Source organism: Oryctolagus cuniculus, chromosome 5, assembly GCF_051225735.1.
Source record: "Oryctolagus cuniculus isolate XC-2025 breed Fujian yellow rabbit chromosome 5, ASM5122573v1, whole genome shotgun sequence".
NCBI classification, from domain to species: Eukaryota; Metazoa; Chordata; class Mammalia; order Lagomorpha; family Leporidae; genus Oryctolagus; species Oryctolagus cuniculus.
The window spans coordinates 6,889,481-6,904,962 of record NC_142871.1 but is presented as its reverse complement, the minus strand read 5'-3'; the positions used below and the strand labels follow the sequence as shown (position 1 = coordinate 6,904,962).

Below are 15,482 nucleotides of genomic sequence, written 5' to 3'. Positions count from 1 at the left end.
CTTTCCATCTCCAAATCTTTTCAATTTTTTTTAAGATTCATTTTTTTTTTTGAAAGTCAGAGTACACAGAGAAGGAGAGGCAGAGAGAATGAGAGAAAGGTCTTCCATCCACTGCTTCACTCCCCAGTTGGCCGCAATGGCCGGGGCTGAGCCAATCCAAAGCCAGGAGCCAGGAGCTTCTTCTGGGTCTCCCATGTGGGTGCAGGGGCCCAAGGGCTTGGGCTACCTTCCACTGCTTTCTCAGGCCACAGCAGAGAGCTGGATTGGAAGTGGAGCAGCTGGGACTTGAACTGGCACCCATATGGGATGCCGGCACTGCAAGCAGTGTCTTTACCTGGTACGCCACAGCACCGGCCCCCAAATCTTGCTTTACCCTTACTTTTGTCTGCATCTGGAACATGCTCTTGTCAATATCTGCAGTCCTGAAACTCTTTGTAGTTTTTGCATCCTAAGCAAAATTAGGCTTTCTCCATGGAAACTCCTTCAAAATACCCTTCCCAGGGGTCACAGTTCCTAGGGATCTCTCTCGAACATGGTTATGAACACATTATTGCTGACATCTAGCTTGTTACACTCTGTTAATCATGTAAAAACTATTACTTATAAGCATTAAAATGGTGTGAATGCTGGATTTATATGACTGATTTTCTAACTATATCCACTTAATGCTGATATTATTTCATTTTATCTCAAAGTCTCACCAATATCTAAGATGGAGAACTTGAAGCAATTCCAAAACCTGAGGCAGGAATAGCTCTCATCTCTGAAGATTATACCTTTCTTTATGGTCTACCGTTGACATTTTAGAATCCACTATTTGGTGCTATTTTCAAAACTTTCTACTTTATTTATTTAGTACATTTGGTTGCTTTCATGGCTTTCTGGTGAAAATACAGCTGAGAAGAATCAAAGAGAAATGGTAATATGAAACTTCACATTTAACTGTCATAGCAGGAAAATTCACAATTGAATCCCAACCCCAGCTGTTAGGCTCACTGATAAAACCTCCCTCCTACTTCACCGATCCTGCCCAATTTTCTCTTTCCCCCTCTGACCCAGGAGCCTACATTTGGAGAGCTGAAATGGTGGCCGGGGAGCATGGATCCTCTCTTCAGTGTCTGCCCACAAAGCTGCAGGTTACTAACTGTGGCCTAAGCTGCCGGTCCTCTGAGGATATGGGTAAAGGGTAGAGGCGACCAGGAACCTAAAACAACACTGCCATGCACGGCCTGGAGACAGCGACCCCCAATGTCACTACTGGGACTAATGAGAATGTCCAGTTTATCTACTCTTCTGTTCTTCTCAACTGTTGTAAGCTGGGGTGGCCGCTAGTGCCTCAGTAAATACTTCTTGAACAAATAATTAAATGACCGCAAGGATGAGTGAGTGAGGGCACAGTGCGGACAAGGGACAGGGTTTGAGGCAAGTCTTCCTGGAGAAGCGGAGCCAGAAAAGACAAGTAGGAATTATCCAGACAAAAGGAGCTTGGACGGGTTGTGGGGACAAGTTATCAGCTTGACCGAGGGGGCCAAGCAAGTCCTCTGAAAGGGCTGCAAGCCACTTTGTTATCAGGAGGAAGTGGAGTCCACAAAGCAGTTGGTCCTGGGGAAGACAGTGTGGTAGGGACGAAGCAGCGCCTGACAATGGGTGAAGAATGATTAAAGGGAAAGAGCAAGTACAGCTAAGAGTACACTAGCGTCTAAACTTACATCTGGAAGGGAAGGCTACGGGAACACTGCAGGTGGTCAGGCAGCACTTTACACCCCTCCCATTACGAGGTGGAGTCTCTGTCTCCAACCCTTGACTCTGGGCAGCCTGAGGGACAGCAGGAGAGACTCTGCCCATTCTCTGCCCAGGCTTCAAACTGAGCTCCCATATCCTGTCTTGTGAGCCACTCTCTCTGGTGCCCTATCTCTGACACCGCCCACCCTGGAGAAGCCGTGGGCTCACCTCCCATCAGCGACCATGCTTAAATCCATCCTTCCAGTCAGCCCTAGCAAGACACCAGACATGGGGGACTCTGCCAGCTAAGTACCACCAACTAAGCTCAGCCAGTGCCATGTGGGCAAATCACCCAGCTGAGCCCTACCAAATCTGTAAGCTATACACTTGCAGGATAAAAACATGGTTATTGTTTAAAGGGACCAAGTGCTGAGTGCTCACATGGCAACAGGTAACTGAAATAGGGCAAAGGAGGACTATTTGGGGGGGAGGGAGTGGTTAGTATCCTTGCTTACATAGTAACAGCCTTTTAGAAGTGTTTGTAAGATGATGCTGTTGACATTTATTATAATTGGTTATTATACTCTTGCCTCTGCTTCTAGGTTTACTTCCTTTTAACACAGCTCAATTCCTGATGTGAATTAAATGTGGCCAATGAAGAAGACATTCCACCAGGTCTACTTCTGGTCGTGTTCTTCTCCTGGACACTATGATGTTCAGAGAACTGAATAAAATCCGCCAGCATCACTGTAGAAGGGAGAACTCAGCATGCAGAGTCAGAGCCCCAGAGAAGCCGCACCGCCCACTGTGCTGTCCTCTCATGTTCGTGATGGGGAGTAGGAAGAGAGGAAATGATCCCAGTAACCCATCAGTGACAGGCGACGTGGGATGCTGTCTGCAGAGTATTCTTGATCTTTTCTACTTTTGCTGCTAGATGCACAGCCATTCCTAACCCCCGGCCCAGAGAGCAGCTAAAGAGCTGCTCGCAGAGCCAGCAGTGTTCTGTACTCTGGCCTTCTCCTTGGCTCAGGCTGGAAGTAACCCAAGGGGCCATCACGCCCACTGAAGCCTCCTCATGCCTGGAAGCCAGAGTGAGGAATGCGAGGGCAGAAGAGACTGCTACATCAGCTGCTGTACCGAGATTCTTCTCTGAAGGTTCCTTGCATGCCTCTGAAAGGCCTGATCCAAGACCTTGCTGTTACTATCTCTACTTGAAGCTCCCTCTCCCTCTACGAGAAGAGAACTAGGGAATGAAAGGCTTATTGATCAGATCACCAATGCAATGCCTTCTTAAAAGATCAGTAACAGATTCAGATGTGCAAGTTGGCAGTTGTTAAAATATTTTTTTGCTTCCATTTCACTTTATGGTTTACAAGTGTGCAATTATTCCCCTCTTGCTAATTTATGTTGTGCATGGCATATGAAATGTTTTCCCATTTTATAGACAAATCTTTTCTCATTTGCTGTATCTTCAATTAAATCAAAAAGAAATCTCTGATTATTGACATTTGAGAAGGATGAATATAGCAAACCGACTTGTAGCAAAGCAAATTTTCACAGTACAGCAAACCCTCTATAATTGATGCTTATAATTGATACTTTAGACTGTCTTTTATTTGCCAATTTTCCAGTTAAAATAAATCTGTAACACTAAAATATTACAAACAAATTTCAATGAGCAATCGATTAGATTGGTACAGTGAACTCTCTCAAGGACAAATGAATTTTACTCGAAAAAGTTCTATGACCTTGAAATGCAAAGAGTCATTATGTGTCTGAGGGAGAGGGGAAGTGAGTGACAGGTGTCAGGGAAGCATGACGGTGCCACTGCAGTAATATTTCCGTGCTTTACGTCTGAGTGTGGCTTTATGCCTCCTGTATACTGCCGGCATGTGTACTTCACAACTCTCCAGAATGCGGCAGTAAGCTCCTCCTGTAGATGAGGAAGTGCAGGATCACGCGATGTGCGCTCACCACAGCCACTGTTCTCGTCAGATCAAGCACGTGATGGCGACCGGGGGTTCCCAAGGCTGAACCTGGAGTCTTTGCTGATGGCTGGATGTGATTTCAGCATGGAGCAAAGCTATTATGCGGAGTAAGAGTTAAAATGTGGTCCAGCTGGAGGAGGATTTGAGCGATCCCTGGGTTACAACAGCTTTGATTTATAAGAGAATCGAGGCAGTGACCCAGTTCCAACTGCAGCTTCATGCTTGCAGCTCTTTTGTGGTTTGTGTCAGAGGAGAGTCCAGCAAAGTGACTGCAGAACGTCTGATAGACCTTGAAAGAACGCAAACCCGGGGTAAACCAGGTTATTCCAGATCCGGGCCAATCACAGGTTGAAGCCAGGGCGAAGAGGCAGGAAATTCTCTTCCTGCCATAGTCTCTTGCCAGCTGGCCTCACAGCAGCCCTTGCTGCCTGCCAGTCCAGGCCAGCGTGGCCTTCTCCACCCACAGCTGCGTCAGCCTGGTCTGATGATGACTGTGCAGTGAGGAGCCCCCGGAAGTCAGCGTTGCACAGACCAGGCCGAAAGTGAGGAACCCCAGGAAAGCGCTTTCATAAACGTGGTTCCCATGGTCTCAGAAGACCGGCGGCAGGTGTCTCCCGGTGTATTCTGATTAGAATTACAAAACACCATACAAACACATTTTTGAAAGGTTATTATGAGATTTATCCTGATAGAGGATAAGTACTTTCCTCCTAAAAAAAAAAAAGTTGCTAATATCACTCCAAGGAAAGTCTTAGGGAAAACCAAAAAAAAAAAAAAATACAGTTTTGCATTTTTGTAGGTTTTTTTTTAAAAAAAAAAAAAAACACTCTGACCTTAAGATTAAGGAAATCCAACCAAAGGTGGAAAGTGTTTATCACTGGGAAGTGGGATTAAGGGTGCTATTTGTGTTCTTTTTCCTATCTTTCTCCATTTGCCAGCCTAGCTTATACTACCTTTATAAACAGAAAGTCTGTCTTAGTGCCTTGCTCTTCTTATCAGCCTGTTTGTGGATTACCTAGCTATCTTCAATCAGTTCAGAATCAGCAACTACTTACTGAGCATACTGTCCGTTTTTCTAACCAATTATTTTTTGGTTTCAGTTATCTGCAAATATGTCTTGAAGGTTTCCTACCTTCCAGCCCTTGCACTATGTATGTCTTGTGGAACTGAGTATAGTAGGGAAGGAACATATTTAAAAATACAGACAAATGGAACATTCTAGATGAATGCAATGTTCAGCTGGGTTAAGTTTGGCCTAAACCTGTTTCCATACTCCAGAGATGACCTTTGGCTGAAAGTGGTCTCTGTACACAGCGAATGGGACCCTAGCTCAGTGTGCAGTCACCCAGCCTAAGAGTCTACCTTTATAACCAAGCACTGAGTCCCAGCCAATCACAGCAGCTGAGCTACAGCCAATCATGTGCTTCCAACAGATCAGACCTCATCCTACTACGGCAAGTGTCAACTGTAGCTTTCAGGTTCCCAAGTATTGCTCTCTGGTCTCAGGCTAGAAATACAACCCACACATCAGGTTGGGTGAGGGCATTCCGGACCAGAATCAGCCCAGAATGCTGCCCTGTCCTCTAACCTTTATCTTGCTCAAATAAACTTTGTTAAATTTAACTCATCTCAGGCTGTTCTTTCAACAAGAAGAAATAGAACGAGTTTCAAGCTAAAGTTCTCAGGAAAGTCTTTATGGAACCAGCAGCACACACACTGGATTGTTTGAAGTGCAGATGGGATTTTAACTCATCAGACAGGAAGCAAAAGGAGTTCAAACAGAAGAAAGAGGCAGGTGGAGGAGCTGTGGACTGCCAGTAAAACATAGCTCAGACTCTGCTGTCACCGGGCATATGAATGAAGTGGAGAGAGGAAGAATATTCAATAACTGTAATAGTAAAAGTTACCGAGAAGTTCCCATCAGTGACCCAAGGAACAGAGACGTGATACTACCCTGAGTGAGTACTCTATCCAGTGAATGGATAAGGTGGAAAATGAAAGGAACAACAGCTCGGGGAATGGATAAGGGGCTGACTGAGTATGGGTGCAGCCCCGTGCCATGAGTGGCTGCAGTCAACAGCTCGGGGAGTGGATAAGGGGCTGACTGAGTATGGGTGCAGCCCCGTGCCGCGAGTGGCTGCAGTCAAACCTCAGCATCTTTGTGCCCACACACATCCTGGAAGATCACAAAGCTTCCACGACAACACAGCTCGGATTCTCTGAGACAGTCCAAATGTCAATTATCCCACTCCACTCTTCACATAGATATTCTAAAGAAGAATATTTGGTGTGATAACCAGAAACAATGGCCTTCAGGGGAAGGATTACACAACCATTTTAAATAGAGACGAAGACATAAAACTGAAGATGTTGGTTTGAAAAGAAATATTGGCAGAGCAACAGAGGAAGTCTTCAATGCTTTATGCATTTTAACAGACAGAGGTCTGAGGGCAAACGGAGGGTGATTTCTTCCAGAAGGGACCCTTTGGCCCTCCTGCCACTGCATCCAAGGCTTCAGTTAGGGGCCTCGGGAACAGCCAGCCAGGGGAAGGGCAGGTTCTGCTGCGCACGGCGCCAGCACCCAGCCTGAGCTCATGAAGGGCTGAATCAGAGCATGAAACGGTGTCACCTGAGCTTCTCTTCTGACCGCTGCTCTCTTCTCAGCACCTCCTCCTGCAAATCCCTCTCCCTCCATTTCACTGCAGTACGCCCATAGTGCATTCTTCCTTTGACTCGGAAGACATAGGACAAAGGGTGTTTACCAGTTGATGCTTGCCCAAAACACTGGTGCCTCGGGGGCTCTGCTGTCTCCAGCGACGCACTGACATGCTCCCCTCGCCACCACATTCCAGCACCCTCTGTAGTCACAGTCTGGTTTGGCCCACTCTCCAAAGGCCAAAACAACACTGGGCTACAGATGCCCAGGGCACCTGGCCTCCAAATCGGACTTCTGCTGAGCTCCGAGAGAGAGCTGTTGTCATGATTAAACAAGAATTCTAACCCAAGTGGGTTACAGTGGTCTCAGTGCTTCATATAGATTCTCCTATTCTTTGGAAATAATTGCATTCTTAGGTAAACACTGGTTAGAGTCACTGGTGTGTGAAGCAGGGGAGAATGGTAGTAAGCAGGTGCTTCCGCTTCTGCAGATACTTATTTCCAAGAAACTGTGCCTCATGGAGCCAGCGTTGTGGCACAGTGCGCTAAGCCGCTGCCTGTGACACAGGCATCCCATGTGAGAGCACCAGTTGCAGTCCAGGCTGCTCTACTTGCAATCTTGTCTCTTGCTAATGCACCTGGGAAAGCAGCAAAAGATGACCTAACCCTGCTAAACAAACAAGAACCAGTGTGCATCAGCACGGGGCATGAAATACTGGTGTCTAGCTGGTTCTCTACCTTAAACAGGTAGGGTGTGTCCTCAACTCTGGCTTGCTGTTAGGAGCTACTGTATGGAAAGGCAGATGTCAGAAGCAGCCAGGGGGAAGAACTTCGAGGAACTGACCCAAAGCAGGTGGGGATGGCATTAGTGCTGCCCTGGAGCTGGCTTGCACTGGCTTGAGAGTCAGTGAACACTATGGTTTGCTTCCTGTCTCAGGATTTGGGAAGGAAACACACTGGTTGCTTTAAGTTGGCCAAAATGAGTATATAGAGCAAGGGTCTTTTTGTTTGCTTGCTCAGAGAGCTGGTTGAGATGCTTACGCCAGCCTTTGGATGAAAGCTATCCCGAGTCAAGGAGACAGAAGTGAACTTTTGCTGAGTCAAGGATACTGGTGTAAAATTTTGCTGAGTCGAAGAGGGGAAGCAGAGTGTGATTCCTGGGAAGACGGTGTGGGCCACCCACCCTCCACACAGCCTATGATGGGAACAAAGCCATGGTTTTCAGGGTGGATGAACACGAAACACTATTTGTTGTGTTGCCATCCAATTTAGTGAGAGGGAAAAAGGCTAAGACAGGGGATATCAAATGATATTTTTGTTCCTAATAAAGCCTATTGAAAATGGTAGCTTTGGGTCTGTGGTCACAAGAGCTGACCAAGGTCCTCCTCTGGCATCACACAGACTCCTGGGAGTGCGAGCAAGGAGGGCTACAGACAGGAGGTGGAGGGCGCAGGGCACTTTCCAGACAAAAGCCTCTGAGGGCAGAGGACCAACGCCCAGGAGCGTGACTGTGATGGGGAAGGAACGGGAACCACCAGGCCCTGTGCTCCTGGCTTTGCTGCTGCGTTCTTCCCCTCCTGAGTTTTGGGGGTCATTTTAATCTCTAACTCTTACATTGGCCCACGTCTTATCTTAAACACATACTCATTTGTGAGACTTATCTACATCTCCACTTGTGAAACGCAGCCCTCTATTTGTTTTGTGAAACACAGCCATGCGTGCCTGAGCAGGATTTTCACCTGTCTCCCTCCACTTCTCAGCTTCTTTTAAGCAATAACACTATTCCTTTTTTTTCAAGTTTTGTAGCACTTACACTTGGTTTTAAGATTTATTTATTTATTTAAAAGGCAGAGTTACAGAGAGAGAGGAGAGAGGGAGAGCTTCCATCAGCTGGTTCACTTCCCAAATGGTTGCAATGGCTAGGACTGGGCCGGGCCAGGCAGAAGCCTGGAACCTGGAATTCCATCTGGGCCTCCCATGTAGGTGGCAGGGGCCCAAGCACCTGGCCTGTCTTCTGCTGCTCTCTCAGATGCATTAGCAGGGAGCTGGATCAGAAGTGGAGCAGCAGGCACACAAAAGGTGCCCACGTGGGATGCTGGTATCAAAGTTGCTGCTTAATCCACTGAGGCTCAACACGGGCCCCTACATTTTGTCTTTTAACAGCCATGTTTGTGTGCTTTGCCTGTGGGTGGGTTCTGGAAGTTAAGTTAGATAAACACATTCACAGTCTTAAACCTACGCAAACCTCACTGTTCCTGTGTGACGGAACCTGCGCCACTCCACGGAGAATGTCCCTCCAGGTTATTTATCTCTTTGCTTTGTTGATGGACAGGTTTCTAGTATGCTCTCTGGTTTCCCTGAGCACCTCTGACAGTGTAAACACACTCACATGCCCTGAACACTCAGCTGTGCCGGGTCTCCCAGCATCTTCTCAAGTGACTGTCCCAAATGACTCCTTACTTTTCAGGTCCGCTCCCGAGCCATCTGTCTGGAATCTCTTACCCAACCCTCACCTGCTTTTATCTTGTGTTTGAATTTTAGTTTTTAAGGAGCCCATGTCTGGTTCTTTTTTTCCCTCCAGGAATCATTCTTTTTTTCATCTGAATCGCCTGTTGTCTTCTCCTTGGTTGATTTCTCGCATCCTTCGCTGGAGTCCATGGTACACAACAGAGATCTCAGGAGAAGTTTCATGGACTGCACACGTTTCTGGGTCCCTCAGGCCTGGATGTGTCCTGACCTCAAGGATGGATAGGAGCTTACCCTGACTCTCTCTGTGAATTAATAATTTTTTTAAATTGAAACTTGGATGGATACAGGTTACTATGTTGAAAGCAACCTTCTCCCCACAGCTTTTCTGGTGCTTGTGTGGCTTCTAGCAGCAGCACTGACAGCAAGTTCTGTGTATGGGAGAGGCTAAGGGAAGACATGGCTACCCTTTGTGGATCGTAAGAGGCCACCCAGGGAGACAGCTGGGATGTGTCAAGGCAAAGATCCTCAACTCTTGAGATTTATTTATTTGAAAGGTAGAGTTGGTGGGGGGCGACACATATACACACACAATCTTCCACCCGTTGGTTCACTCCCTGTGGGGAGCAGCCCGGACTGGACTGAGTTACTGGAATTAAGACTTATTCTATGCATCTGCTCTCCCACAATATGGCGCTGGGAGAGAAGTAAACAGCTTCTGCACAGCTGCCTCCAGTTCAACCAATAAACTGTAGGACTTGCTCCTGATTGGAGGAGAGCAGCGTACTCGGCGTGTGGGCAGCCGAGTTGGGATTGGCAGAGGAGGACTATAAAGGAGGAGAGAGACGGCATGCACCAGGAACATCTAAGGGGAACATCTAAGGGAAACACCTGTGCAGCCCCCGAGAGAGCCGGCCGGCGGTGTGCCGCTCCCCTGCGGAAGTGGGGAATGTGGCTAGGGGGAACTGCCCTTCCACGGAGGTGGAAGGGATGGTAGCCAACCCGGGAAGAACCAGCAGCAAACCCGGGGAGGGCCGAGCAGACAAAAGAACAGCGCAGGGTCCTGTGTCGTTCCTCCACGAAGAGGGGGAGCGACATAATGGTGCCGTGACTCGGATAGGAAACCTAGGAGGGAAGAAACGGGAAGAAATGGGAAAATACCGGAGAGAGAGACTAGCAAACAGCCTAGGGAAAAGCTGGACGGAAAAGGTGCCGGAAGAAGCTATTGAAAGCCTAGGCATAGACTCGGATATGGACTGTGGGAAAGAAGTTAGGATTGAAAGCGAAAGTGAAAGCTTTCATAGACTCGGATGCGGACTATGGCGGGGAAGCTAGGAGATTGAAAGCGAAAGTGAAACCTGGAGGAGGCTTGGACTCGGATATGGACTGTGGGGAGTAGCCAGGAGAAATGAGAGGAATATTGTTGGAAGAAAACTTAAGGAAACATACCGGGGAGAGAAAAATGTTAGGGAGGATGAAGCCGCGAGTGCAGGCCAAGGCGGAAATGTAAGCCACCTTGGAATTCTTCAAGTCACCCCGGGGAGCAGGAGGCGAAGATCTGGAACCAGAGACGTGGGCCGCCAGGTTGAAATTCGCCAGGTTAGTCCGGGGAACTTGGACTGAATGCCGGTGGTGGCGGAAACATTCGTGGAAGCCGCCGCGTGCAGAGAGAGCACGGGGCGTGAATAGATAGGGAACGCGGGGCTGGCGCGAGGCCGTGGTGCGGGCGCGAAGTGCGTGGAGACCGCGGAGCGTGCGCGCAGAGCCGGGAACCCGCCTGCGGGGCGAGGCTCCGGGAAGCCGCGCAGAGCCGTGAAGCAGCCTCGGGGCGGGCGCCGCTGGGAAGCCGCAGGGATAAGAGAAACAGAAGTTTAGAAGTAAAATGAGAGAAATAGGAATGCTGGAAGATAGAAGTAAAATGGGAGAAATAGGAATGCCCGGAGATAGAGAAATAGAGAAATAGAAAGGCCTCCCCACAACATGGCAATGAGAAGGCTTGGATTCGGTTTGCCTGATTGTTAGGGCTTGTAAGCCCCTGCAGGCAGAGCAGAGCATGCGCTGCGGGGCACCGAACACAGGCACGCATCAGCGCCTAAAAACCTCCTCACAACATGGCGAAGAGAGGACCCGGATTCGGTTTGCCTGATTGATAGGACTTGTAAGAACCTGTGGCAACTCTAGCAAGTAGAGCAGAGTGTGTGCCGTGGGACACCGAAGACAGGCGCGTATCAACGCCAAAAAATAAAAAGAAAGGGGGATCTGTGGGGAGCAGCCCGGACTGGACTGAGTTACTGGAATTAAGACTTATTCTATGCATCTGCTCTCCCACAATATGGCGCTGGGAGAGAAGTAAACAGCTTCTGCACAGCTGCCTCCAGTTCAACCAATAAACTGTAGGACTTGCTCCTGATTGGAGGAGAGCAGCGTGCTCGGCGTGTGGGCAGCCGAGTTGGGATTGGCGGAGGAGGACTATAAAGGAGGAGAGAGACGGCATGCACCAGGAACATCTAAGGGGAACATCTAAGGGGAACACCTGTGCAGCCCCCGAGAGAGCCGGCTGGCAGTGTGCCGCTCCCCTGCGGAAGTGGGGAATGTGGCCAGGGGGGACTGCCCTTCCACGGAGGTGGAAGGGACAGTAGCCAACCCGGGAAGAACCAGCAGCAAACCCGGGGAGGGCCGAGCAGACGAAAGAACAGCGCAGGGTCCTGTGTCGTTCCTCCACGAAGAGGGGGAGCGACAACTCCGCACTCCCAATGGCTGGGGCTGGGCCAGGCCAAAGTCAGGAGCTAGGAGCTTTGTCTGGGTCGCCCATGTGGGTGGCAGTGGCTCAAGCACTTGGGCCACCCTCTGCTGCTTTCCCAGGGCCGTTAGCAGGGAGCTGGATCAGAAGTCGAGCCGCGGCGACGATTACCAGCAGAGGATAGGATGCCGGTGTTGCAGGCGGTGGCTTCTTAACTCGCTACACCACAACACCAGCCTCTGGGACTCCATAATGATTTCTCTTGGTTAGATGATGCCCTCTTTTGCTGTTAATTCTGTGATTGACCTTTTATGGTCTTCTAGGGAATGTTGTTCTACCCAGATTCCCTCTGAGGTGCGTAATTCTGAGTGCTGTTTTCTACGGTTATGTTCTTCCTTCTGCCTTTATAGACTAACCCCTGCTACATCATTTTGAGCATTATTCTGTGCGGCTCCTGGAAGAGTTCCACTGAATTAATAGAAACTTCCCTGAACATTGACTGAAAATGAGAGAAGAGCTTTAGAGGCTTTGCCATTGTTTGAAAAATAGAACAACAGAAGACTAGAAGTGTGGATTATTCAGCATCGCGGTTGTCAGTATCTGCCACGTGTACCTTAGAAATTGTTTCTACCAAATCTCCCCACTTCCAAATCTCCACCCTTATACACACCAATATTTCATATTTGTACTGGGATTTTGCCCACAATTCACATTTTCCACCATGGTCTAAACTGTAGTATTTTCCTCTTTTGTACTTAACATGCAACTTTGTGCTGTTTACTTATTTATGTTTTTTGAATGTGGACTGGGGACAAGAGACAGGGTCACGGCAGGATGCTTGCCCGTGAGAATAAGAGGGTGGCATACAGGGAGCCAGGCCAGCCTGGGCAGCTCTGACTCTTGCATTTGCTGAGCTGAACAAGACAGCACAGGCACTGTGAGCACAGGTGTGGCTTTCAGAGTGCCGCCGTTATTAGACCAGAAAAGGTTTTCTGTGCAAGTGAAACTTGAAATTTGCGAGAGAAGTGTGAGCAGCAGCGTTTGATCAATTTAGCTCTGAATTCTCAGGTACTTGGGGCTGGTTCCTCTACACGGGGCACATCTGGAGAAGTCCTTGTGTGAGAGACCCTTCCACACTGGACCCAGTTGCTTTTATACACAAGCCTTGGGTTCCCCAGAACATGGTTCCATGCGTTCTCTCTCTGCTCCCAGACTTCTACCTATGGTAGGGAAGAAATATCTTCTAACTCTTCTAAAATCTCTCTTGTATTTGAAAAACAAAACAAAACAAACAACAACAACAACCAAAAACTGACATCTGTTCTGCAGAGTTGTTCAGGTATGTTAGAGGGATATGGAAGAAGTGGGTCCGAGGAATTCACGTGAAAAGCCAGACTTGCAGGAAGGGGTCATGATTGCAAGGTGGAAGGCAGTGGGGTCCCAACCTCTCTGTGTCCAGCTCTGGGAGGTATGAGAATTTGTATCCCTGGGGGAGAGTCTCAACGTTTTCCTCCTTAAAAACGGGTTTTATCCCAGTCAGAGGCCTTTGCAGGCCCAAACAATATGTTTTCATAAATGCCCCATAGGAGCTAGACACGGCACAGCTACTCAGTGAGTGAGTCAATGGATCAGTTTTATAATGACTTACATCATGGTTATGAGTGTCAGCATTTCCTTGGCCATAGTGAAATATTAAAATAATTTGTTGGTACATTACCCAGATTGCTAGTGCTATAAGGAACTCTTTTCTGTGAAGAGATCAGTACCAATATATTCTGAAAATATTCATGCTGCAGAAAAATCATGTGTATTTAAATAGAAAAATACGCTTCATGTTACTCAAGAGATTATTTATTTTCATTTGCCCCATTTGCTGAGGAAGCCAAAAAGGATAAAAGGGAACAGATATGGGAAACCATAGGGAAGAAACCAAGGCACATGTCCTACTGGCCCTTTCCCTCCTACCTGAATGGCTGCCCTGACTCCAGAGTGCTGGGGTCTACAGGGATGAGAACCAAAGGACCAAGGTGACTCGGGAACCATGGCCCCAGAACAGGATCCCAGCAGGCCATTCCAGCCAGGCATGAGCACTGTAGGTGCTCAGCTAAGCTCCGGGCCTCAGCATTAAAGGAGCCACTGAAGATAGCACCGCCCATCACGCATAATCGGAGAAGGAAAGTCACACTGTCTGCACCACGCTCTGTCCAACAAGAGAGCTTTTTTAAAAAGACTTTGGAGAATTTCTTATATAGCAGCAGACAACCAGGCTACCCAAACTGTCAAACTCACCAAAAAAAAAAAAAAAAATAGTGAACAGGGAAAAGCATAAGCAATACATAAGCCAAGGGATAAATTTCTGAAGCATAGAAAAAGATTTACAAATCAACAAGAAATAAAATATAATTAAAAAAAGGACTTCAAAAATAACTCAAAGGACACAAATATCAATGTTCAAAAATAACTTGAAATATAATCTTTTCTGAAAAATAGGAATGAGATCCCATTATTTGTCTTTTGGATTAGAAAGTGCTTAAGAGTTTAGCAATAAATAAAATAAAATAAAACAAAAGGCAGACGATTTAGGGCTATCACCACTCCATCATGAACTACTTATTGACAGCATTTTATCAGTGTTTACAAAAAATAATACAAGAGATGCACTATTTGATCCAGCAACATATTTTCAAACAATATATCTTATACTAGGATTTGATCAAGGATGCAAAGAAAAATGAACTGTTAGTGACTGAATGTCTGTGTCTGCCTGCCCCCACCCTCCCAACACAGCCACGCCCCAGTCCCTGCCAATTGACAGCTGAAACCATAACCTTCAATGTAGTAGTGTTCAGAGTTGGGGACTTTGGGATGCAATTAAGGTTATTTCAGGTCTTGAGGGTGGGGATCCCTTTACAGGATTGGTGCCCACATAAGAGAAGGAGGAAAGACCAGAATGTTCCCCCCACCCCACCCCCTGTGGGGAGCAACTGAGACTAGACTAAGTTACTGGAATTAAGACTTATTCTATGCATCTGCTCTCCCACAATATGGCGCTGGGAGAGGAGGAAACAGCTTCTACTCAGCTGCCTCCAGTTCAACCAATAAACTGTAGGACCTGCTCCTGATTGGAGGAGAGCGGCGTGCTCGGCGTGTGGGTAGCAGAGTTGGGATTGGTGGAAGAGGACTATAAAGGAGGAGAGAGACAACATGCACCAGGAACATCTAAAAGGAACATCCGGATAACATCTGAGCAGCCCCTGAGAGAGCCGGCCGGTGGTGTGCCGCTCCCCCGCGGAAGTGGAGAAAGTGTCAGGGGGTACCGCCCCCTCCACAGAGGTGCAGGGGTCGGCAGCCCACCCAGGAAGAACCAGCAGCAAACCCGAGGAGGGCCGAGCAGACAAAAGAACAGCGCAGGGTCCTGTGTCGTTCCTCCACGAAGAGGGGGAGCGAAACCCCCGGCCTCTCTGATCAGGAAGATGGTCCTCACTAGGCTTCCAGCCTCTGGAATTATGGGAAATAAGTTCCTGTTGTTCAAGCCACTGGGTCTGCGGGTGTTTTGTTATGGCCACCCTCGCAGATTAAGACAATGCTGCTCATTAGGCATTCTTAGTCATATTTTAAGTATTGGGAAAAACCAAGTCTCTGCCACAAGAATACTGTGCAGTGATTCACAGAATGAGGAAGACTACACATGCGAGGGGTCGTGAGGAAGTTCATGGACAAGGTGCAGGATCTTTTCACTCCGTTCTTCCTCACGTTTCTTAAAGTCCCCTCCTAGGGACAGAAGAGGATACCCAGCTGCTGGGGAAGTGAGAAAACCAATCTGGAGGACAGAATGCACTATAGGATTCTACTGGTGACCGGCGCACACACGTTATACTTCTGTGGGCGTGTCCATGTATAGCGGATTTCGA

General features: G+C 47.9%; 1 protein-coding gene across 11 annotated transcripts in view; it reads right to left on the bottom strand.

Moving 5' to 3' along the window:
• The window catches only part of PRKN (parkin RBR E3 ubiquitin protein ligase), a 1,393,119-nt gene that overhangs the window by 517,416 nt on the left and 860,221 nt on the right, over positions 1-15,482 (bottom strand). For 2 of the 11 annotated variants that reach the window (XM_089332487.1, XM_089332483.1), the window contains one exon: positions 3,319-4,334. The exons of the other annotated variants lie outside the window; for them this stretch is intronic. In XM_089332487.1, the coding sequence (XP_089188613.1) occupies positions 4,277-4,334 (58 nt within the window). In that variant the 3' untranslated portion in view covers positions 3,319-4,276. Of the gene's footprint in view, positions 1-3,318; positions 4,335-15,482 lie in introns of those variants that run through there. 11 annotated transcript variants of the gene reach the window in all.